The 26,840-nt window shown below is 41.3% G+C and overlaps 1 protein-coding gene across 2 annotated transcripts; it reads right to left on the minus strand.

Moving 5' to 3' along the window:
- Positions 1–405: 405 nt before the first annotated feature.
- LOC145443292 (uncharacterized) lies at positions 406–26,334 on the minus strand. 2 transcript variants are annotated; one of them, XM_080321277.1, is made up of 14 exons: positions 25,134–26,334; positions 23,521–23,675; positions 22,676–22,850; positions 19,712–19,877; positions 17,768–17,887; positions 17,185–17,320; positions 16,418–16,568; positions 12,982–13,409; positions 10,925–11,006; positions 8,034–8,177; positions 5,802–6,003; positions 4,680–5,179; positions 4,362–4,416; positions 406–3,361 (listed from the first exon to the last, which is right to left on the minus strand). In XM_080321277.1, the coding sequence occupies exons 1-14, from the start codon at positions 26,147–26,149 to the stop codon at positions 3,185–3,187; spliced, it is 3,507 nt and encodes a 1,168-aa protein (XP_080177403.1). In that variant the 5' UTR covers positions 26,150–26,334; the 3' UTR covers positions 406–3,184. The 2 variants fall into 2 exon arrangements, with proteins under 2 accessions (XP_080177403.1, XP_080177404.1); XM_080321278.1 differs by having other exon boundaries at positions 12,997–13,409; positions 25,134–26,332.
- Between the last annotated feature and the right edge of the window lie 506 nt (positions 26,335–26,840).

The raw sequence follows: 26,840 nt of genomic DNA on the forward strand, positions 1-26,840 counted from the left end.
TTTCTGGTGATTCTATCACATGTTCACATCTATATATTACTAATTCTAATTGAATATATTTTTTAGTGTTTATATATGTAAGTTACATGTTAGTGTGTTTTAAACAAGAAGAGCTGAATAAATAAATCTATAGATTTAAAAGCTCACTGGTAGTAATCTGACGAATATTGGTAAATGCTGCTATTCCACCTATTTTTAGAATGGGCTCGCGGGCTACTCATCTAGTCCTCGCGGGCTACCTGGTGCCCGCGGGCACCGGGTTGGTGACCCCTGCCCTACCAACTGGACCTGCACTGTTAATATTGTCCGTACCTTCCATGCCCACTGCCCACGCCCTCGACTGCAATCTCCACACCACCCTATCCGACAGCGCTCTGCAATGAAATCCTGGCCACGAGCAACACACTCATTCACAGGCACCATGTATTGCCATACGGAGTACAAAACTGAAGAAAAATGGCACGATGTATAGATACCAACGACACAGGAGCTTGCGAGACAGCGCGGCGAAGGCAGCTGCGCCACAAGCCTCGAATACTGAATGTAGGCGCAATATTTCCGGAAACGAATGGAAACGAGAATAGGCCGAGGAGTCCGTAATGGAACGTTTCGAATCTCGCGTGCGTGTAGCAACCAAACAATATGTATCCTACCTTGTTACATAGAAAAAGCGAGTTGAAATCAGATATCAAAAAGGGAACATATCTCCTGAATCATCAATCCTAAGATCTCGACAGCTAAAAAAAGTGTTATCATGACGTTAAGCAAGTCGCGTTATCGGGCGTATACAGCAAATGGGGAAAACGGGTAAGGCCCGAAGTCGATTTCAGCAATGGTGTGATCACCTGGGTTGGACACAACGATGAGTGCTCAAATCCGAAGACAGTATTAATGGTTATGATTCTACTCAAGAAATCAGAGACGAAATTTTAGGGCACTGAAATTTTACTCCCTTCATCCCTCAGATTATGTTATATCGACGAAATTAATAGTTTCGATAATTTCTTCTCACAGTCGAAGATCCAATACCTCGATTGTATTAATCGGGACGCACAAAGTCACGTACGTTGGAAAAACAATAGTTTCTCTCAAGTAGTGATGACGCGCAGCACCACAAAGTGCAACGACATAGAACAGCTGCAAAAATAAAATGAGAAAATATTTTCAAGTGATATAACTGGCATCATTTTTCGTGAGGTCAAACAAAAAATAGGCATTTGAACGTTCCAAATATTCGATTTGATCTACGATACTCGATTTTTGTCTTGCCCTGGTGATGACACGGATTGCTGTGACGACAGAGAATGATAACGTTAAGATGATGTGGATACTAAATTTGATTCGGATCTCACGCATGTGCTGTACACAGTGTACAGTGTACCAGTACCTACGCACACACACAGAAGCCCGTGATATTATCAGAGCAAGAAATTGTCTAGTGTATATTCGCCTAGGAATCGCCAGGGGCTATTGTACTCTGGCTCAGGCTTGCCAGTTCCAATAACCTGCGTTTAGTTATAAACGCAAAAAGCGTACGTAACGCAGGTACGCTAGCCGATATGCTTTCATGATAATCCCCCTTACACGGGGAATATCAATCCACAAAGTCGTCTAGTACTAAATGTGATCTAGGAGCTATGACTGGACAGACAGACCAGGAGGTATACAATTATACCAACAATCTGACTTACAACAATGACCCAAACGGATCGATATAATACTATCAATAACTATCACTATTTAACGAAGACAATGCATTCTATAATACACCCTTGAAATCAGAGGGGTATGAGTTTTTGTTTGAGGTGGGATGGAAAAAATATTGTGACTGGGGAATTAATCAAAGACTCATATACATAAAACCAATCGACTTGACGCCACAAAGGTTCAACTCAAATGCGAGCCGCATGCCGAGGTCTGGGTTTCGTTAACAACCAATCCATCGTTGTATACTAATGCGAAAAAAAATTGCCGTATAATAGATAGGAAGCATTAAACATCAACACAACTAATCTACAATGAAGCCCAACGTATCCAAAAGGTATCACGGATCACGGATGAGGTATCTCAAACAAGAAAGCGCAAAAACGTTTTCATTCAATAGAAAAGCCAACGTTAAGACTGCAAATTAGGTGCAAGGTTCGGGCGACGGCCGTCACTACGCGAGACTGCGTCACCTTGACAGAGGACAGTAGCAATACGCGTACAAATCGCCAACGCCGACAGCGCGAACTTGCTGCCGAAAATGAAGAGATGTCTGCGACAGTTTCACAGTGGGCGGTGAAAAACAAAATTAAATCGTCTTACAAAAAAAGGTTTGACAAATTTTATTACGATTTCCGACGATGGATTTCAGATCGAATAGCGGGAACTTGCGTGTCGTTTTTTACGGCTCGGCACAATGATTCGAATTCTCTAATCCGAATCCTGTATTAATTATAAGGGTTCGAGCATTGCGGTTATTACAAGGCCAGTGAGGTGCCGATATAAACTAAACATAATATAACACTCAAACGACCAAAATCGCGTTTGGCGTTACAAAAAAAATATTCGATAAGAAATTGGAATGCGAGTTCCTGAAACTTGAAAACTATCCCTGTTGACCATCGGGAGGGAAAAACCGTGTCGACCGACATCGAACTGATGAACAACAGAGCAATCTGCATGGCGACCAAGAGATGTCACTTTCCAGTTACGTCCTAATGCTTCAAATTACAAAGAAGCAAAAGTCTTCCAAGTTGGAGAGTGAAACAGAGAGACGAAGGCGAAGATATAGTAAACAGGCGCTGAGGTATCCAGCGTAACGCGAATATTCGTCTAGCGTTATCAGTGCAAAGGGAACAAAGGTACTCATAGGCTACTACTAAAATTACTTCTGTAAAAACCAAGAATCAATTTCAAAATGACGTCTCGGCCGATCGGTACTGTTTGAGACTTAAAAACTCAACGACATCACTGCATATGATAGATTTACCAGTGAATCAACTACCAAAATAAAGTTTTTAAAAAATCGACCCTAGAAACGGATTCGACCGCTGGCATTAAAGTAAAAAATGGTGCGTTGACGAGATTGTCACGAATCAGGCTCTTGTCATAAATTTTTAGGAAAAAGTAAATCGTTTTTTTCCCCGCTGCGGACCAGATGAAACTAGTATTCCTTTGCTATTTGTTGGATCGTTCTTCCTTAGCTCGCCGGGTCCTTACCGCCTTTCCTGCCAGGGTGCGGTTTGTCCTTGCGTCGATTCGCGGCGTCCTGCAATATCCCGGACACCCCGGCCAGTTCTCTCGCGGTTTGAGTCAAAGTCTGTCCCACTTCGTCCGTGGCCGTGCCCGAGAGAGTGCTGGCACTGCCTTCGTTGGTCTGGCAAACAAATGTAGTCTTGTCAACGTGACGAAGATCAGTGCTCTTCAACCGGCGCTGCACCCGAGGGTACATTAAAATCGGCATGGGTTGCATAGATTGTATTCTGCGGCTAAATCTCGTGATTTTGTCGACCTCAGCCTCTGTAATTGACTAATTTTTGGGCCATACGTAAGCCGATACATATATATCAAACAGCTTCTTGGAGATATAGAACTTCAATATACAATTGAATAGTATATCCATATGGAAATGAACTCGAATGCTGTCGTCAGGGGGTAATCGTCAGCAACTAGTAGAGAATCGAAAAGAACATTGTATATCAATAATCGTATCACAAAATATGACGCCATCAGCATGAAATTTTGAAGAAGAGATCGTTCGAGTTCATTTCAATATGAATATACCATGCATTTGTAAATATTAAACACAAACAGCATGAACACCGAAATGTGACAATTTGTTGGCAGGTAGATAAAACTGATGACTATTTTTTGGTCGACACATACATATTATGAAGCATTACCTGATAAAGTTGCACTGCGGTGTTGGGGCTATTTCACAACACAGACTGATCACAAAACTACTTTCAACTATTCTAAATTCATAATGTAAGAAAATAAGAAGTTTCACCTTAAAAATCAGCAGAAGAGGAAGTACCGGTAGTTTAAAAACAAGACCACTTGAGGAATAAGTGCACGTAAGCAAAGACTACTTCAGAACTCCAAAAATGTACAAGTACTCAATTGGTGATTACTGTACCTTTATTGCAGTACTCCGGATAAGTTCAAGGACACAATAACGATGCTCGGGGCGTCATTCTCAGTTTTACATCGAAATAAGCATTCAAAGTAGGTTACTGTACATAATCATGTCTGCAGTAAAAATCTAAATATCCGCTTCTCGATATTTAAGTCGATAGTGTAGCAGTAACAAACAACATCCTAGGTGCAGCACCAGTTATTTGAAACAGTGTTCACATGCCGACATTACTACATACCTCGTTGCTTTCAACGCCGTCACTAGTCGAAGTCTCCCGATACCCGTTATTCATTCTGCGAATAAAACGGAATGGTAACAACGGATAAAACCCGACCAGAGATTTCTGAATTTCTATTCAAAGTAGCAATGAACGCAATCAAATTTGAAGATGAATACTTTACTACACTTCGTGAATTTGGCATTCGGCATTTGATTGGAGTATTTGGTTGTATTAAGTTAGCGTTGGCGTCGTTTAGGTTTAGGAGCAGTCAAGTGCCAAATTAGGTAGTAACCACGAAAAATATAGACGAAATAACCATCAAAGAGTCCCCCAAACCTCGATTCCGACTTGGCAGAGTCCTTCCTTTTCGTCCTGGACGAGCGCTCGTGCGACCCGGACAGTCCCGGCGACCTTCGACTCGCAGATTCAAGCCCCGACACAAAATGTGGCGCCAACGGCTCTGGCGAGTACGAATTCTTCAACTTATTCCAAGACTGCTCCCGTTCGAAACAACGTTGTCGGCTGGGGCGCCGCCGGGACGGACGCCTGGACGGATGAAACCCGGCTTGACCACGTTGGACATCCCCGTTAACATCATCGCGAGTGGAAGGCGCAGACACAACACCGATGCCATGCGGCCCATCTGTGGAACATTCGTCGGATGACGTGAAGCTAATGTCTTGCGGCCGCCCGTGGGATGCACGATAAAGACCAGCGCGCCGCTCCTCGTCTGGTTGGTAGACTGCTGTCATTAGGGTTTCATGGGAATCGCTGACGGTGGTCGAAATAACTCTGGCACCTCCATTGGCCGCACTTGTGCCACACACGCTGCGGACCTGCGATGGAGGCAACGGGAGTGGAAAATTCGAAGAAAACTGTAGCACTGAATCAAAAACCAAATAGCACAGTTGGTCGAAGTGATCTGAGTTTGCACCGGGGCTGTACAGTCAGAGTTTGTTAAAAAACATGCTCTGACTCCGACTCCAGCTACTTTAAAATCGAAATGAATGTTGTCAAATTGTAATAAAGAGTATCCTAACAGATCTGATGAATAAACTTTTATCTCTCCGGGAATAATTATTTCAACTCGGTAATAGCCTTACCATAATAATAAATAAAAAGCGTATAATTTTATGCATACATTCACAGAATTGTTGGAGTCGGAGTTTTGTTAAGAAAATATTATGAACAGGAGCTGGAGTCTGTAGTGAAGTGAACTCCACAGGGCTGGTTGTGGTTACTATTAACTTTACTTAACCACCAACCAGGGTTGTGGAGACGGTTCACGCTACCGCCGACTCCAGACACCTTCAATATACCGACTACGGAAACTTTGAACGCACCGACTCCTACAAATTTCTTCACTGTCTTCGTCTAGTCCGTAAATCTACTCAGGAAATTATACGTGGGACTTTAGCCACACTCAACAGACCAGTCGTAAAGAACTTATCCGTGTACCTGTAATTCATCGGACGGCGCTGGGCAATTAGGGTTGTCGAGTAACAAAGATCTGTCGCTCCTCCAGCCCTTTGCGTCCACGAAATTCCTCGACTCAGCCTGACAGGCCTCGGTGACGTACGAATTCAATTTCTCATCGAACCGAGATCTGGTCGTGCAATTTTCAGACGCGGAGCTGACTTCGTCGCCAGAGCGCAGATTTCTGAATAGATTTTATTTTCGAAAATGCAATTTCGTAACTACGTTAATTTGCAGAAATCATGATGTAGGTATCATCGAGCAAAGATCTGTTACGGTAACATCACATATGAGAGAAACCAAGATACGACCTCTCTGCTCCATATTCCAACATTGTGATCGAGATTATTCATCAGGTAGCCTATACATCATTTCATTATGCAAAATTACGATTGTTTGTAGTCACACAGTACAACGATTTTTTTTTGGGGGGGGGTGGGTGTTTCCAAGACCAAAACAATTACGAAAAAATCAGTCTCAATCTCGCAAGAGGAAGTCACATATTTTAAATGACCTGACAATAAGTCACAACAGATTTGACCCGATATGAAGTCACCGAATTTAATTTTTACGCATTTTTTAAAATCTATATTTTAATTAATTTTGGCACATTGGTGATATGGCTTGGTGGCATATCTCCGAAACTAGAGCTAAGCAACAAATTTCAAGTTTATATCCGTGATCAGTGACCCAAAATTAGCCAAGATTGACTTCATTTGCTTCAGAAGAAAATTCGCTACTGAACAGTGTAATCGGTGATAGTATTTGATATTTTACTGATAAATTTTGAATGCCGTATTGCAGTGAGTTATTACATATGCTCGAATTCGAAGTTGCCATCCGAACTGCGACTTGAGTTTGAATTCCATTACAGCATTTCAATTTGAAAATATCTAATCCGTTACTATCTGCTATCACTGCATGAATGCAAAAAAGCATCACTAAATCAACAGCGCAAAGCAAACACGCCTGCAATCCATATTCACAAGTCACAAGGCACAAACGCGACCTTCCAAAAAGGTGAGCGTGTCGGGGCCAATTACCGACACAAACATCGTAGTAATCACAAGCACAATGAGCCCCGGTGTGCTATTACCGCGCCACAGAATGGCCGTATCGCATAGCCTTATTCACACACACCGTCGGTTAGCGTTTCTACTACGACAAGCATCACATTACACATAGAAACTGTATCTTACCGTCAGGAAGCAATATATACTCCGGTCACTTAAAGCCTTGGGAGGCGACACAAGCGAAACAGAATTAATTTTGAAAAGAGCTTCACAAGGGCTCGTAATATATCACTGTCACAGTCTGTGGTAGAAACCTACATACGGCATCCTTTACTTGGCATAGAATAGACTGGTGTCTAACTTAAAGAGGTTTCATAACATATCGATTAAAGATTTTACGATGCCACAGCTTGAAACACGTTGATGCCTGGGTGGTTTCAAAAACTTGTGAGTCGCTGAGCAGTATCGAGAAATGTACTGCGACCCCCCATTATTTCCTAGAGTGAATGTGAGGTGTGTAGTCAGACACACATAACCTTTACGTACAGTGGTGTTTATCAAATTCCATCGTAACGGCTCGAAGGGAAGGTATTATCACAACTATGTTAAATCCAGCAGTGATACTTCTGAAATGACACTAATCTCAGCATTTAAAAGGATATGTGATATTGACGGGTGATTACCAGTGCACTAACATGCAGCATGGAGCACCAATTCTGTAACATTTCAACACAAATATGAGGAATCCCATTAATTCCAATATGGACACAGATCAACACGTCTCTGACAATATCCATGGCAGGAGAGGATGCATCACACACGAGTGGTTAATTATGTTTAATTGCTATGTTTTGATATGGCAACGCTTCCTCTTAACGCAATCAGACTTTATAGAAAACACGGCACTTCTCAGCAGTACGATTGAAGCCGAATTGCAACTGAAACCTATTGCAAGAACCTGTCTGGTGTGGGTGTTGATATTACCTCCAAAAATCTGCTCCATAACAACATACCCTTCTCAGGACCAGAGGTGATTAAAGTAGTCAGCGTTGGTACTCAAATAAAAGTAGAAACAACACTGTAAAGTATTCTAAAATCATAACCAAGTAAGTACTGAGTAGTGCAGGTAGGCAAAACCTATTCGGGGTGGGCTACCACGAAAAACTCTTTGTAGTACTTTGTCAATACAGACGGGACTCACTTCAAGTACGGAATCGAGACGGCGTTTTTCAAATCCTCAGAATTAGTGACGACAGCACCGTCGCGAGGGTTCACCTTCGACCTCTCGGCTGCGTCGCCCGTCACAAATTTTGGAGTCTCCACCGTTAGATTCTGATCATGATACCTGTAATGTAACGGTGTGCAAGGTTTTCGGAAAATGTATGGCGGAGCTGCACGCGTACTGGTATCAGCTTCTGAAATGGTTAACAGTGAATTCGATATGTTTAATTTAGCACTTGGTGATTTTGTCATTAGAAATGTTGCCTAAACACTATTACATTACGAAGCAATGCATCATTATATTCAAAAATGAACGTTTCACTGAATTATGAGTGAATTGTGATATACGGCACTTCGTGAATTGTACACTCAGCACTTGGTATGTCTGTATTAATGTATTCGGGTTAGGAGTTAGGGCAGGTTAAAATTAGGATCAGCGGAAGCCAAAGTGCCGAATTTACTGGTCATCCTCCAAGTATTTGACAAAATCGTGACGGGATGCGCATAGGAAAACTACAACACCCACTGCTTTTATATAACGCAAAGCTCGTAAGAAAACAGAAATGTGCCCGAACGCAACATGGACCCAATTCAGTTCACTCCCACAAAAACACACACACCAGAAACAGAAAATACATACAACGATCGTGCTGACAAGTGTCTCGAGAATATCCTTAAAGTGAGACAGATGATTCTCCTATGATCTGCGAATTGCATCGAAAAAGATCTGGAGCCAACTGCGCAATTTTGGGATTACACCGACCAAAAGATACAACACAAAAAACGCCAGACAAAATCAATATTATAATGTTACGGCGACTATCGCATTATTATTTCAGCGGGGCAGATAAGTGAGATAACTATTTTATCAGCGCAGATAACAGCTGGCAATAAATTATTTACGGGCGTAGAATCTATTTTCTCCCCCGCGATTTGACCCCGAAACCAATTTTCTAGACGCTATTTAACAAGAGCAGAGCCGCGATAATCTGACTTGAGATGGCATGAATTATTCTGCTTTTACAGAAATCGTATCATGAGCGAGAACATGATAATCTCGATGTGTTACTGAAATGTTAATTGGTGCGTGTGTGTGTGTGTGTGTGTGTGGAGGTGCGCATCAAACACACTTCCAAGGGAGCACCTGGGTAATGTGCATCAAAGATAATTGCTGGTTTTAGCACATAACAAAGGACGTTTAATTATTTTGATTCAACTTTCTTCATATAACCTGCCACTATAACAACCGTTGTAGGGCATACCATCCAACACTACACTAGTGTTTCTAGCAAGGAACTTATCAATAGATCTTCGCTGAATCGCGACTCCTAGTTCTGATTTTACCTTCTGTGGAGTTATTTGGATTTTGTAGTTTTAGCAAGCAACTATTATTGAGAGTCCACTTTGTTATGCTAGAGCAGTGGTTTTCATTCAGCCCAAGTCGCGAGGGTGCTGACATTTCTCTTGATAGGCCTACTCAGCTTCCCAAATAGGCCGTACATGGGCTAAATCTAGGCCAAGGCTCACAAATTTTTTGTTTCTTAGTTAGCAGCTTTCCAACTAGGCGGTAAGCAGGTCTGGGCTAGAGACATCCATACTTTGACGCTCGGAGACGGTATGCATCAAATCTATAAAGTAGAGCGTGCGTCAGCAACTAAGGGCTTCACTAGTTGACGATTATCTTAATAGTCAGGAATACGACCACAACACATCGTTGCAGAATTTCTCAAAGCCAATTATGCCGGAGAGACTTCAGCTTACAAAAGGCTCATTATAGAGCAGCATTGTGAAACGTACGCGTGATAAACGCGACCCCCCAACAATGCCATTACGCATTTGAAGATAGCAGCATGTGGACACCTACACTATATTGATATCTTCAAATTCCAGACCGACACAAGGTATAGGCTTCGGACACGTACCAACTCACAGGCAAACGCAATTTATGAGCACCAAACCAACGTGCTTGTGGACATACGTGTAGAATGACGAGTGCACACAATCACAATTTTGAAAGGTCATAAATTCTATGTCCATAAATAACAAATTTGGCAAAAGGAAAGTATCGCTATAGTGAATTTAAAAACAAAAGCTTCAGTCAGTGGTCTAGTATACCATAGAAAATCGAAATGAAAAATAATCTACCATCATCATCATAAGCACCAGTGATGTAACTAGAGAACGAAACGGCGCACATCCAATGCGCACACCGTAACTATCACTAGTGGAAATCTACACCTCTAAATCCAAACACATATTTCAATGGGATATAATCAGAATCATTACGAGTGGAGTACAGTCGTAAATATATCAGAAAGCACTGCATTTGCATGCGGAAGCTGCGAATTTGCATGGGAAACACTTTCTGCAAACACCGGAATTACTCCTGCAAATTGCGTTACCGATAAACCCTAAAAGTGTGATCAAAACACACTCGATCTGCAGGTAAATCAAACAGATACGTTGCCACGCAGCTTATAAAATTTAAAAAAAAACTACAGAGTTTTGCAACGGATAATATATGAACACCGTAAATCAAAACGCCAGATTTTAGGAACCAATATACCCAAGTCTATGATCAGTGCTAGACACAGCGTGGTACTACCATTATTAAAAGTAGGCACATCATGATTATTAGTCCCGTGCTTCCACCAAGACAAATAACAAAACACCGCAATACATTCCAAGAATATTCCCTTACCGGGATCGACACTGAAATAGCCAACCGCGCACTGATTGTGAGATCAAGTCTCTAGATAAAACCCCGACAGGAAAACGTAAATCCCAAGGGCGAGAAAGACTGACGCTAGTGTAATGTTACTTGGTTTTCGCGAGGAGAGGATTATAACACGGCAGACAATCCAATCATACCTTAAATCTCCGTCCATCAAGGGTAGCGGTGAGGCGTCGTTGGGATTTCCGTTGGTGTCGATGACTGACAAACGCTGATTCTCTAAAGTAGCAAAAATCACACACTGTCACACAGACACGGAACTGTTTAAAACATTGGCAATTCTCAACGGACTAAACCACATTACATTAATAGGCAAGATGGAAGATAAAATCAAGACGAAACGTGTCAAGCTATTCCTACGAGGTCTTTTTCAACCGGATAGAGCAGAACGCGGCAATATCGCATTTCGTCATTCATTTGCTGTGGATCCGCTCTTGCCAGTAATACGATCCCAATGTAATTGGCAATGTAGCAGATGAAATCTTATCATGAAGAGATCAATAAATTGGAAAAACATTGGGTGAACAAGGCATGTTTTAGACAAGAATCTACTATAACCTTTTCAAGGGTCCGTGGACATATGAGCATGCGACATTACAGCATGCGACGCTTCGGCATGCGACAATTTGGCATGCGACACATGAGCATGTGGGTTAAATTACGGGTTAGGGTTAGGTTAGGTTAGGTTTATGGTTGGGTTAGGGTTAGGGTTTAGGTTAGGTTAGGCTAGGTTAGGTTAGGTTAGGCTATGTTTCGGGTTAGGGTAAGTTTTTGGGTTATACAGTCACATGCTGAAGTGACGCATGCTGATGTGTTCCATGCTGAACTGTCGTTTTCCATTGTGTCGCATGCTCATATGTCGGGCAACCCTTTTCAAGACACCATGCGTATCAATCCTCAACTCTCCCTAACGCAGAAAGGTAAAAGGATCAAATCATGTTTCACGTTACCAATAGAATAATATTCATGAATTCTCTCAATGACGTGCATGTTGTGAAGTGCATCCAACAACTACTTTACACTTGAAAGTAAAAAGCTAAAAATGTAGAAATAATATACAAACAAATTATTTCATTAGGTGTAAGCAAGTAGCTAAAACTTACTCAAGTACCACGGAAAATTAAAAGTAGCCTACTTCATTACGGATGACCTCTAGCGTTCAGAGTGGCGATGAGCAGAGCTGGACAACAAGAATATTTAAGGATTTTCCAAATTCGATTAGACTTAAAATTTTAGCTACAGCATTTTCCATGTCAGATTAGAATTAAAATTAACGAATTCGCAAAAATTTTGGAAATTCCAAAATTAGAAAAAAACGCACAAAAAATCATGTTCAGTTGATAGTAAATTAGAGTTCATTCTGATATGCGTTAGAATTGCAAATGTCTGTACACCGAGCTTGTCTCGATTTGCACTGTGCAGTTTTCCTGTAGTGCATTTTCAGAATTAAAATTATAATTAAAATTAAAATTAGATAGAAACATTCAGGGTCGTAACCAAGTTACGAGGCTCCAAGTCACAAGTCAATCTCACTTTTATAGTTTTGACTAGAGCCATTTTCAATTCACCACCGAGTCAAGTCCGAATCCAAGTCAGCGAGTAGAGGGTCGAGTTCGAGTCCTGGTATTATGACCTGCGCCCGAGTCCAAGTCACTATGTTGACTGCTCAGTTTCCCGTTAAAGTCTTGTTAAACACACTTTTTATAACCCTGCTGGTGACATCGAATGGTTATCATTTATAATATACTAATTTTTGTCACCTTTAGCAGTTTCTGGTCGCATTTTCAAGTACCAGTACCAATATACGAAATCCCAAAAGTGTGGTTACTTTACTATTGTTAGAAATAACAATGAAATGTCGGCCTCGGCCGTATGAGTCTCGAGCCGCGTGACTTGGTTCGAGTCGCGCGCAATGACTCGTGTCCAAGTCGAGTCAATGCATAGATTGACTCGAGTCGAGTCATTTCCGTATCTTGAGAAAATAACTCGAGTCGAGTCAAGTCATCAGAAAATCGTGACTCGAGTCATTACGACCCTGGGAACATTTCAGAAATCAGATTAGAATTAGACCACCGGCATTTCGCTATGATTCCGTCTAATTAGGCAAGTAGAATTAACTAGTTGTCCAAGTCTGGCGATGAGTGAAAAAATAGTAGGAACCACTAACCTAGAAAGATAAATAACAATCAAATACCTGTCGAGACGGCACGGTCAATCTTTCCACCGTACTGAAACGCATGCTCGGACGTTCCGACGTCAACCGCAGAATGTCCGTTGCGTCCGTCCCTGCCACTACGCTTGTCTCGCGTATCATCCCCCCCGCCACGGTCCGATTTCGGCTTTTTATCGCTATGCTCCGTCAGTTCATCGTTCAAATTCCGCGCCGCCGAATACCTGGGCCGGGACAAGCCGGAGCGATGCCGGTCGCCGTTTTGCGCGGGATACCGACCGCAGTATTTCGCCGGGGACAGGGGGCTCGCGTTGAGAAAGCTGTACTTGTACGGGGACAGCTTGGCGATGGTGGATCTATAACGCGCCGAGTTCCGCGTGGGGGTGTTCGGGTCCGAGTGGCGGGTTGAAGATTTCGGGCTGAAACCGCGGAGGTACTTGTCAGAGTCGTGCCTGCAAGGTGAAGAAATCAAGTCTGGCTATTTTCGAAAAATTTCACGACTTGAATCAGAATTGGGCTTAGCGTGATATGCAGACACAGACGGCCGCTTTCCATGTCATTTGCATGCTAGATTACCTTATTTTTTCTACAAGCTTTATTTGAAATGTCTACACACTATTAGGAAGGAAAGGATGCAGTTTATTTTTGTCCCTAATGTTTTTGCGGCATACACACCGACTCATGACACACACACACACGATCTGTGCAAACGCATACCATGAGTGCGTGATGTGCATACGCCGCTGGCGCCACCTTGCACCACCCCTCCACACTATCCCAGTAATGCGTGAGTGCGAAATGTCCAGGTACAGCTTTCCACAGTGCAAAATAGTATTGGAGCTATAATTCTCGTAGATAAACTGACTCTTAGAAGCATGGAACATACAATTTTAAGTACTCGAAAAAACCATCTCTCGACGCTCAAATCATTGTGCCCAGCCCTAACACTATGGATTAGTTCAATTTTTACATGTCCTTTTCTCCTTGACCAGTGACATTGTTTCAGTACTACTACTACTACTATATGTGTGTATGTGGGTGAGGCAACAATTCTCTGGTCGATCTCCCGATCCTCTAGTTACAGCTAGTTCCACACCATTGTTTACATTACTGATAGTATTATTTGTATTGAGCGCATATTGTTGCACCAAAGAAACATGATTCTGGTTCTCATTAGCAGCAAGCTTTAAAACGGATTCTGACTCTGATCAGATTGCTAGCTTAAAGTATCTGCCGTGTACCGACTCTAGTTTGCATGCGGAATAGACGGAGACAGAACAGCTACTTGCATTAGCTATGGCGAATACCAAGTCGAATATAATTCAGAAAGCTGGGGATGTTAAAAGACAGGACATTTTAGGACTAAATATACTATAATCACTTAAGCCCATCAACACCATCACACAGAACTGGCACCTGTGCATATCAGTTAGGGTATGATATTCTGATATTTGGGGCGAACCAAAGCATGTCAGCAGTAAAAATAGTAATATTGTATCTTCTCTCCCTACGTGACCATGAATTCGACGAATTGGTAATAGAAAAATAAGCTTTACATGTGAAACTTTCTCCTACACGCAAGCAAATACCCAGGCAAAATTGTTGAATAATCATTCGTAAATCTTTGGAATATTACCTGGAATAACGGAATAGTGACATTATCCCTATTTGCTCGAATGAGCAGCTATAGTCATGCCAGGTCACATTTCTGTTAATCCTATATTGGAGGCGATAGCTTAGCAGGAGCAAAGTAACCCTAACGAAAATAACAACCATGTAAGGTACAACCACGCGATAAATGGACTGTAACTAAACCATAACGCCACAGAACTAATAACGAAGCAGCCAGGTATGCGATGATATGCTTTACATAGGCCAAGCTAACATATTATATTTAATGACAGGTGTCCGAGGATATAGTGGCTCCACGCACACAGGTCTGTCAAAAAAATGCGTGAAACACATTTTCAAAACAAAAATCAAACAATAAAAAAGGTTTTCAACAACCTATCACAATAACACGGCGTGTCAGTTGAAAGCTCAGTTCAAACCATAAATAATCAGGATATGGCGAGTTGTTTGTTATGACAGTTAAAAACAAGGTATCGAGTTCTGAACCTACTCTCCTAGTGGCATTTACAGTCTTTCAATCAGATTAGATATTACGTAGGTATAGGTTACAACACGCAATCTTGGATGATTGGATAAAATTAAATTATAGTCGTTTATGTTCATTGTTCAGGCGAATCCGGCGCAAGCTGATGTAGATACGTAGTATAAACATTAAACATCCATACATCCTATTAGAATTGAGTATTGTCAGCAACAAACGTTAGCCTGTAACAATCAACTATGATCAGACACCTGTCTGATCTGATAACATATTGACTAAAACCAGATCTACTTATAAACCTGACCATAGAACCGACAGATCCAAAATGTGATGTTCAAAGCGAAGCACTTTGGCATTGACCGACACACTTACTCCTCGGTGATACCAATATCTTTACATGACATGCGGGTAAATTGAGGATAAAACATTACGACTAGCGAGAACTAGCAACAATAAATATCTGTAAGCAAAGCATGCAATTGATGTCAACAGGCGTGCCCAAAGTCCCAAAGTTTTAAATGGATTGCTCAAACACCCAAACTAAAGCACACGCAATCCATAAATACTTCCGATGTCGGGTAATTTATATTTTGGAATTTAGCAGACCACAAGAAGGTATTTACAGTCTACTAAGTATTTACAGCGCAAGGACACAGTTCATTGAAAGGAAGTTCACGTCAGTTTACACAGATCAGCTAACATCCTTTAAATTTTCCTACTACATATTTTCCACTACACACGATAATTAGGTGTGTCACGAATTGAGGAAGATACGAGCTCCACTTGCTGTTAGTATTCGGGCCAGATTATGCTGGAATTACAACGTTTAGTGGAAATGAGTCGACTATCCTCCAAAAATTCCAAATTTACAACCAAATCTGCGGGATGGTAGGTGCCAAGTATTCGAAATACTCACCGTCGATATTAATTGAATCGAACTGAAATGCTCGTTACTGCTATTGGTAATGTGTGCGGTACATTGAACACGCTTCAAATGCAATAGACGGGCATGACATTCCCCTAATTTTTCTGAGCACTCAAGTATATCGATGCCTTAATTAATTGTTTTGTAACTATCAAACAAACTCTCGAGTAATTCCCACGGACGGAAAGCAGTTTACAGAGAGAGATACTCACATTCCATCTATCAGTCACAAAGACATATCAGAGTGTAATTTATTATTAAATTATTATGTCATTGCGACGATTTTTCAGCAAATTTCCAAATCAGTCTGCGGCTATTGACAAAGACAATCCCAGAGGACCTTTTCGAAAACAATCTTTCAAACCTACTCGATAAATTTCTACGAAAGGAACACCTCTGCGTGTACCTAACCGCCAACCGACCTCTGATATTCAGACTTGTGCAAAACGTAGCCGAGAGACATCATGTCGCTTTCCAAAGCCAATTCCTCGGAGATCTTTCTCCTGGCCGTATTACCGAATCCGTTGCGTTCCTGTTCTTGACGTCCCGTCAGATATGAAGCAGGCGTTTTGTCTGAGAGAGATTTCGAATACAAACCAGGATAAACCACTGTTAACCGCAATCTCGATAATGTATGGAAGTGTGTGAAAGCGATTCGCTGGCGGCGAGTTATTTGTCAACAGGAATGTGGCAGTACCAGATTAGACTTGGCTACGTCAACTTCCAACTTGCCCGTGCAATTACGTAGAATATGCCATTAAATAAGCGAGCACTCAAGTACTTTTCGTATCTTCATTTACTACTCCCCCTTGGAGTAATTTTGGCACGTCTTTCAAATCGCTTATCTACTTGAAATTGAATGGAAGTGTGTGGCATCACTTCTACTTCTACTTGAGCAGCAACGCCGGCTATTTCAAACACCTCTGACGAAGGTGCTTACGAAGAATGAGCGATAACGAGGGCAAGTTTTTCCAACTTTTTTTACAGCTTCCTAAATAATCAGAAGTTATGCAGCATGGTGTTTAAAGCTGTTTGGAGGATTCGTATATTGCAACTTTTCTCTACTTTTTTCATGCAACTTGTTATAAGTTTATTTTTTACCAGAAATATTTGCCAGTTGGACATACTCGTCGTAAATCACTGTAACAAACACTGGGCAGCTGGTAACTGACAACCGTGACAAACCTACCAGCTGTCTCGGGTAAGTTGCCTCCGTCTCTAGGCGTGACAATTCCTCGGGTGTCCGCTCTTTGTAGTTGCGAGGTGCTGATCGCTTTTGTCCAGTCCTCGGGCAAAATCATGGTTTCCAGCAGTATTATTACTTCCTGCGACGGAAAACGAGTCGCGGTCCGGTCAGTTAAGCGACTAGGCCTGACCACAATGATTCTAGCACTCAATCGTAACAATTCGAGTCGTGAAATAACTGAAATTATTCACCCCTTTCGTTTAAACACTATACACGACGACATCATCTGTTTTGACATTATCTTCTCACCATTGAAGCCTTGAAACATCAATTGGCCCTATCGTAGCATTCAAAACATGTAGCATCAGCATACAAATGTTTGCGGGGACACGGCATTTTTGAGAATTGATCGACACCGAGTTATGGTTAACGAATATGAAAACGGTCATTTTGTTAAGTTTACCTGCATCATTTTTCTTCGATATAGTTTGATAAAGATGTATATTGGGATGAAGTTGAAGTCATGCTATGTGGTACTTAAATCAGTCAGTTTTCTTGCGAAGCCCTATTGACAAGGGGAACGTACCTTAAACGACGGCCGCTGCATCGCCGAGCTGTCCCAGCTGCGTGATATTATCGCGCGGAAACCGCTAGGCAGTTCGCTCGGAATTTCAGGTCGCTTACCGCTGCCGACTATGTCGAGGATCTGCATGAAAACGTGAAAACTTTGATAGTACACTCCTTGTTTGCAACATAATATCTCAGGCGTTGGTTGGAAAACGAAGGATAACAAACTTATTCCGAGACCTGCGTATCTATTACAACTAAGTCGCTGTGATTGATAAAGGCAGATGTCGTCAATTTAAACCCCCTCACACCCCCAGCTAAGGGCAAAACAAAGTATCCGTTCAAAACCAAGTCGAGTGGTTTTATGACTAGTAACGTTTTGGGAATCACATAATGGTGCTCCATGTCGTGGGTTTAGCACCCGCCTTCCTGGATGATATGCTACAATATCTTCATTGATGATTTTCGCATAACATTCCCGTTCCAGGCTTATGTGTTGAAATTTACTGTAGTGAGCCATCTATCCATTTCAGCTCTATATCATTCTTTGTTTACTATGCAGTAATCATTTTCAAGCTAAAAAATCCCTGTGACATCGCAAAGACCGACCGCGACTGCCTGTAACCTCTAAACCTATCAAGCCCATGGAACTTTAGACAGACTTGTTTCTGCAACACAGAATGGTCAACTTGATTTCTCAGACAAAATAAGCATAGTCAGGATCAGGTGTTTATGGATTCAGGTTATCATCGTACAGCCAGAGCCTTGATCGAAACCCAGCGTCAAAACCAATTCAACATTTTAAAATAGAAATAAAAAACTGGGCAAAAAAATAGATTTGAAATATCAAATGGATCATAGCCTAATGCACCCAAATAAAAGCTCATTAGATTAGCACACATCATATCCAGATTGGCCTATAAAACCGAGCAGGCTACCAAAATATCTAGTATGGTGAACATGTCATATTAGGATACTACACAGAGCGTGTCCAAATAAAGTAAATTACATTGAGGAAAGCATTGCACAATGCACATGTATGCCTTGAATGTTCAAAGAATATTACAACCATGCCCAGTAACGGAGTCACGCATTTGTAAGAGTCAAAGGAATTCCTATTAATCTCCACGCATTGTCCTAATCCTATTCTGTCAAAAGCTCCAGTCAGTCAACACAAGAACTTCAACAAAACAGCATAATTCGAGTAGTCACAGTCGCCAGGTGAAAATTAGTCGTAGCCACTTGAAGGCAGTGAAAACCGAGAAGTACTATTAGAGTACACCGTCAACAAGAATTTGTGTGTGCGATGAAGTTTAAACGCACACATTCAATATCTAAATGCCATCTGAGATGGAACTGAACCTAACGATCAACTCTGTGAGGGATGAAAACCACAAGAAAGCTTATTTAACACCAATCGTCTCTTGACAGATAAAGCCATCATATCTTAAATGTTGGTAATCATGGATACTTTATATTTCATGAGTTTGAGAGATTGCACTCGGAAACTTAGAATAGGTCACATATTTACATGCCAATTCATTTTAGGGATACGAATAGTCTATGAAAAATTGACCTACACATATGCAAGAAATTACACTAAGGGAAAAATGGTAATCTATTGGAAGAGGTTTTTCACAGCATACCCATGAATGAGTTTCTGCACAATATCATCAATAAACAATTGATCAGGGAATGAGTGCATGACCCATACAACCTAATTCTTATAAAAAAGCCACTTGAATGATAAAATTTACAAGCAATCCATAGCAAAGGTTACTGAAATCTCTGTAGAGCACACCGTCGGACTCAATTGACTTGCAGTATCGAGTGAATAACAAAGACAGTGGACAGAATTCTATTGACTCTGCAAGCAGATACTGAGACAAAACTTGAGGGATTGTTTTGAGATAGATAGACAATATGCAGCAGTAACGCCTGCCAATCTTAGGCCTATATATACCTGAGAAGGTTTGAGGTTCTTGTACGGTTCTTTCAGTGTGGACATTTTCCATAAAATCATTCCATACGAATACACGTCTAGTTTCGTCGTGAGATGAACGGGAAAAGTGATCAATTCAGGAGCCAGGTACGCCAAGTTGACTTGACTCGATGCACCCGCATCCAATCTGAATTTGAAAATAATTCATTATTATTCGCGATCTTGCAAACTGATGGACACTGCATTCACATTGTTGAGAGAATCGTGTTTGAGAAAACTGGATTTTGGGACTTTGGCCGAAATATGATTCGATTTAAATTCACAGTTATTTTGAAGACTAAGGGCGGAGCCCAATTTCTCTGCTGAGTAGCGATTCTCTACTCAGCAACGATTTCATTACTCAACTCACGCCAAAAAGTATACTCACACTCAAATGCGTTCGAATCGGCACTCAAATCTAAGTCAGCACACCACCAGACTTAAGTGTCAATTTTCACCAGCCAACAGCCAACTGCAAGCAACACCAGCAAAATACCGGAGTACCGGTATAGTCGTATAGGTAATCGCCGCTATTTCATGATGTGAGTTTCTGCTGAGCAAATTGAAATCAGTGGCGCTTGGGTGGATTTTGTGTTTGTTGTATTTGTAATTCTTTTCTGTACCCTTTCGACTTATTGTCGTACGGCATCTCGGTATACCGGAATGGTAACTTCTACTCTCTCAAATGCGCTAGCGTCAAGTTCCGTTAAGTGAATGAGTGCTGCCTTTTAAAATTTATAGGTACAGAAACGGCGACAAAGGGCGGTGGTCAAGCAAAACCGACAAGTTTTTTGCCGCTGCTAGCTATTGAATTTCACGCTGCCGGTACTTTACGAATGCTCCTCCCACAATTGAGTAGATGCAGCATCTTATCTTGAACCTGAGCTGATAGAATTCTTGGTGATATCAGTGTTGAGATGGTGCCACTCAATATGCAGACGAGATTCTCGCCAACAGAGCAGCAATAAGCTCTTGGAAACAAGAAATGCTGATATTATCAGGGAGAAAATGTAGGGTGGATATGGCAAAGTTTAATCGTGTAGGAGTCAAGTGAATCGTGCATAGAGGAACTTCAATTGGAAAGAAACCATGAAGAAATGTCCATTTTCAATTTATTTACACGATATTGATGCATTCTTTTGTTTTTTGAGGCCTGCACTTACGTTGTCGCATGCTCTGAAACTTATCTTTATAAATTTCGAATGGGTTTGTAGCATCTTGCAAATGTACTTCTGTGGGGCAAAGGTATGTTCTGGTTCTGGGTATCTTCAAGGGTTACTATTATTTCTATTGGGCAGTCTTGGAAGGGTCTGGATGAGATAAATCAGTGAGATCGACGTCTACGTAGTAGGTTTTGTGACGAAATAACGAGGAAAGCGTCTCGTTGTCATGACAAAATCGTCCACGCGAGTCTTGGTCAAGGCTAAAAAAATCTGGCAACGCACTTTCGGAAAATGCCGTCTAGAAATCGATACTTAACTGAGTAGCGAGAATTGGCGCGCACTCAACGCTGAGTATCGATCGATACTTAGTTGAGTGGAGATACGCATTTGAGCTTTACTTTGTTGAGGAGAAGAATTGGGCTCCACCCTAAGATTTGGAGATTGAATTTACAACAAAATACAATTTTCATGTAACTTTTGAATATAATTCCAGTTCCAGTCACTAACAGATATGGACTTGTATTCCAACATGATACTAAATAAATTCAGGATTTGGATTGGAACTGACTGGGTCTGCATCGTATTTTGAACTTTTTGGCAGGATTCACATCAGAACCAACACCAGACTTTGGTGCGTTGAGCAACGAAGAAAAAATGTCAAATGCCAGTTATGTCACAAATTTGATCTTCCTTCCTCCACATATTACGAGCACTGATACGGCGATACGCAACATAATAAACTCAACGCTAATGAAACACGAGTATGTGCAAATATGTTACATTACACAGAATACGTTCAACTCGGGTTCAGAGATCAATATCAAAGAGTCAAAAAAAGAAGTGGGAATTCCAATCAAGTTCAAGCGCAACAAGAAACTCTTGAAGATTCCGTTGTGTCCCATGAAATTCACACACCTAGCAGCTTTGCAAGTGCGCATTTTCCAAAATTGATTGTTTGCTATTGCTGGTGCTGGCAATAAAATATAAAGTGGAGCAGCAATCGGCATTACTCACGACCAGGTAATATTCCAAACACATTCCAAATATCGGGCCTAATAATAAAACAATCCGAGCTAAGTGATGACTCATACGACCAAGTCCACAACGTGTAACTATATCATCCCAAACTTCAAAGCGTGGCAAGGCGTAATTATGGCATCATATTTCCTGGCAGCTAAATTAAGAACCGAGCAGGTCAAAACGAAAGTCTCTCACATCATTATTAAACAGTGTAAGGCAAAACCACACAAGGATTCCTCAGTTCAGATGCCGGTAGGAAAACGAATAGGACATGACATCAAAATATTTTCCTACCAGGCATGTTTCAATTCAACGGAGGCACATCTTTAATGTTCTGATATTCAATTATTTGCATACATCGTACAACAATAAACTTTTAACTTCACAACTTGCATTATGGTACTGGTAATGCATTTTCGATGCAATGGGTAATGACCATGCGTCAGTGAGAGTTGGAAGGAGAAACATGTGCAGGTGCACGCATGAGTGAAGCCATATTAGATGACTGCAAGCACTTTGGTATTTTGATACAGTAATAAAAAGAAACTGTGCGAGCAGCATTGGCAACGTGAATACACAATAATCACAACACGAACAACTCATATGTTGACTGAGGGATAGGCCTAATTCATGTACGTGAGGTTTACTGCTCTAAAATTGAGCCACCATTATCGCAGTAACATTCGGAAGCGCAGCTTTTTATTACAAAACTAGCACAGCCACCGGAAACCACCTATCCATCGCAAAATCGCAATGAACGTACCTGATCTTTGAGAATCCAAAGTCAGATATTTTAGCCCTGCCGCTGGAAGTCAGCAGAATATTGCACGGCCTCAAGTTCAAGTGCAAAACGGGAGGCTTTTGACCATGGAGGTAAGCGAGTCCGACGGCGCAGTCCCGTGCGATTGAGTAGTATTCGACAGGACTCAATGGCCACGCTGAATAGAATCAATGACTGTAGTTGGATAATATGCAGAGTTACACAAGCTCATATCAGTTGTAGGAATCACCAGCTGCATTTAATGCTAGTGTTACATATTTTTTTCAGAAGTACACTGTCACAGTGTCACATGGCCAATAGGGCAGTAACTCAACCTTAGCATATTTGATATGAATCGAATACCAAGCAGACAGGAATTGTCCTGTAAAAAGACTCCAAATATGTTTGAGTTGCGCAGAATTTCAATGACAGTGTACGAATCCACAGGTATACGCAAGGAATTCAAACCTTCTGTGAAGTGGCGAGGAAATGGCCTCAAACAAACGCCCGGATTACATTGACCCAAAAATATCACCGAGGCAATACGGAATAACGCTACAGGAAGCTCAGACTGTGCGAAGCTTTTCGAGGCCTTATATGCGGAAATGAAATTTTACACACAAATGAAAGAGCCTAGATTGAGCGCAATAGTACTACCGTATTGCAAACGCAGCATTATCACTTCCAATACACAAATTTCAACGAAAAGAAATATCAAAGACTATTGAAGCGCTATGGGTATCAAAGACTTGAACATAAACGGTAGCTTGTGCGCATTCAAACATTTGCAACCCGCGTCGACCCCATTCATTCTATGACAATTTATCGCCGTGCCTAGAGTTCCATACCATTTGAAGAACTCAATCTAGTTTCCAGACTTCTTCCTTTTACAAGCTCGGTGACAATCATCGGCTGCAACGGGGCCGTCGACACGCCATATACTTCCACAATATTCTGGTGATGCAGTGTCATGAGAAGTCCGGCTTCAGCAGTCAAATAGCTCCTAGAAGAGAGAATGTTGGACTTGTGTAGGTGTTACTCTCACTGAGATCTTCCCAACATTCGCCAACAAAGTCAAAGAGATCTACGGCAGCCCCACATATTGTAGTTTTGGTTGTGAAAGTATTATCAATAAAGTGGGTTATTAATAGAATAAAAGGCCAAATGCACAATTGCACATTGTAGGTATTGTATATGTCACAGCATTAACGTCATTAAATAGCTCTTGAGTAGGCTACATTATGTTGCTCCTGATATTTCAATAGCAAATGCTTTTTTTGCTGAGAATTAAAATACGAAAACTATGACACATAATCAACTGAACTCATAACATACAATAGGAACAATATATTAACAAAGTGATGTGCATTTACGCACATTGAAACTTCATGTATTATGCTGATCCTGAAACCGTACACAGTTTTGTGATGACGAATCACAAAGCAAATTAGCGCAACAGCATAATTATTTCTTGCAGCTATGCTAGGATTAGTGGTTCAATCTCTAGATGGCTCATCCGGGGTAAAACATAGGCTAAGGCTACTTAATATTTGTGCTGTGTAAGAATTCTTTTGTTTCAACCAATGTTGTCTCAACCAATGAGGATATGAGGATTCTATTAAAGCATCCCATTACAGCCGCTAAGCAATACAATTTACCGGCATTGAGTATTGATTGTGCGCTCATTCCTAGCCAATAATTCCTCCCGTACCAGACATACTATTTCATTAGCTGCTTTAATTCTGAGATTGTGTTGTATTTTATCACAAGGAAGCAGGAGCGAACAAACACCAAAGCCGGTTGTTGAATTTGAACCTAGTAAAAAATACTTCAAGTAGGATGACATTTTTGAAGTTAGCCTACTAAACCAAGGATTCTCAACCTGGGATCCGCGGCCTAGCTTTAATCTGTCCATAAAAGGCCAATGTTGATGTCAATGTCTATTCTTTTGACTTACATCCCTATTTTCAATGCTTACCACAATCCACATGTCATAAGTGAAAGTGCCGACTTTATATGTAGTAGCTTTTCATACAACAAATAGACCAGGTGAGAATGAGGCGTCACGCTTAAGACTGGTGCATAGGAGTGATGACGTCAAAGCCCTCAGTTGCATTTCGGGGTCCAAACAATTACCCAACAATATTTAAGGGTTCGCATTACCAATAAGGTTAAAAAAAAACACTGTACTGAAGAGTCAAAATTTAAGAGGGCTTCAAACAAAAGGTAAACATGAAAATATGCATTTTATTAAATTTTTCAAACAGTAAATGAGCATTTCTCAGGCATGTATGGTGGACTGGTGGTGGGCTTCGTTGGAAAATTTTCCTTTTATCTTTCTCATGTTATTTTCAAATTATGTAACTGTGCGATTATATCCTTGATAAGATATCACCGTCAAAAGTAGTGCTTCCTTGCTGCTGGAACATGTGTCGATCAGATCATAAATAAAATAGCTCACCTGTCTGACGACGACATCATATCCGGTCGAATAAGCTTCTTAATTGCGGCTTTCTGATTCTTGTACACCGTACCGGAATACACATAGCTGAGATGACCCTCCCCTATCAAGTCAGCATTAAAGTAAACAATGTCGTGAGCAGCGATATCCGGTGACCGCGAAGCTGGTCGCAACTGATTCCGTTTCAATTTATTCAACGCCGCTTGAAGGTGACGTACTTTTTTCTTGTAACGCTCGTTTTCCGACACTAATCTTGTGATCTTCTTCGAGTCAAAATACTCATCTTTCGCGCATGAATCTGTTAGTTCCGAAGTCACCGAACCGTGGAGGTTAAAACTGTCGTCTGTGAGGTAGGAGTCCTTGTCGTCCATAACGTTTGTTAGAACTTTCAAATCGAAAGGTTTAGGAGTCGCGTCACGGTTTTGCAGTTTGGGAATCTCGTGGGTCTCCGATAACTTTGTCTTCACTGAGTTAAGAGATGTCGGACCGACTTCTTTCCCGTTCGATAAATTGAGATCACAGTCGTCGTCGGAGTCCAAACGCTTTCCAATTCGATTCTGAAACTCCCTCTGTTGAAGTTTCAAGTCCTCGATCTGCATCCTTAGTTCATCGCAAACTCTTCGCGCATCATTGATCTTTTCATCGTTTGTATCAGTTACAAAATCATAGCGGTGAGATTTTGAATTTGCGTGTAAGTTTGTCTTCTGTTCATGTCCAATTTCGATTTCCCCACCGGTCCGATTCAATGAATTAGGAGGGGCTGGAATTTCAGTTTTTCTTACTGCCGTTGACGAACTATGCAATGGACTTTCTTCAGCAATCGAGTTTTTCTCAGTATCTATATTGTTCTGCGACTTTGATTTGGCGGATGTTTTTCTGGCGTCCGTTGCATCTTTACCAGGAGCCGAAAACTTGCCGTCACCCTTTCCTACGACCTTACGCAATGAGGAGAACGTTGGTTTCAAGAAGCCGGCGCTGCCACTCGCTACTGCATTAGCTTTCACTTTCGAAGGCATTGTTGGACTACATTGTATCAAGTAACAGGGTATATTGGGGTAAGCTACAAATCGAAACTGTTTAGATTACCATTTTGAATATATAGCAAATCCACAATGAGCAAGTTACACGGCAGTTTCAATTGAGTAACTGATTGCACTTATTCTCCAACACAAATATAACAAATTAGATCTCCGCAAAAATATTATGAAAGCAATCTGAAATCATTCAAATAATACACAATTAGGCTATGCAAATCAGTGTTGGGATCAAGTCACTACCTTCGAGTCACGAGTCATTTCGAGTCAATGCACATTTTGACTCGAGTCAAGTCAAGTCAATCGATTTTCGAAGGTGACTCGAGTCAAGTCAAGTCACTCGATTTTTGGAGGTGACTCGAGTCAAGTCGAGTCAAGTCAAGTCACGAGTCAAGTCACATTTCAAGTCAAGTTGCCTTTTCGAAGTATGAGGCATGATTACGTCATTGCATTTTGCTAGCTTTCTGGCATACAGACTGAGTGGTCATTGATTTTGAACCGATGAACGAATATAGAGTTAAATATACACGCAAGAAGGCGCAGTATCGGTCACATATACGTATCACTGCTAAACTACGTAAGTAATTGCATAGCCTCAGTTTATAGTAACCAGCCAACATAGAGAATTGAGAAACGAATTGATAAGAGGCAATACATTACCCATTTACGAAAT

The sequence above is a fragment of the Botryllus schlosseri genome, chromosome 7, assembly GCF_051294905.1.
Source record: "Botryllus schlosseri isolate E-star chromosome 7, Bs_hap1, whole genome shotgun sequence".
NCBI lineage: Eukaryota > Metazoa > Chordata > Ascidiacea > Stolidobranchia > Styelidae > Botryllus > Botryllus schlosseri.

What these genes read in the sequence shown, in the direction of transcription:
- LOC145443292 (XM_080321277.1), bottom strand. Translation starts at nt 26,149, where the DNA reads ATGCCTTCGAAAGTGAAAGCTAATGCAGTAGCGAGTGGCAGCGCCGGC. An exon ending in TGACCGTGCCGTCTCGACAG is followed by an intron (nt 11,007 to 12,981) that starts GTATTTGATTGT and finishes TTGCTACTTTAG; the next exon opens with AGAATCAGCGTTTGTCAGTC. An exon ending in GTCTCGATTCCGTACTTGAA is followed by an intron (nt 6,004 to 8,033) that starts GTGAGTCCCGTC and finishes AAATCTATTCAG; the next exon opens with AAATCTGCGCTCTGGCGACG.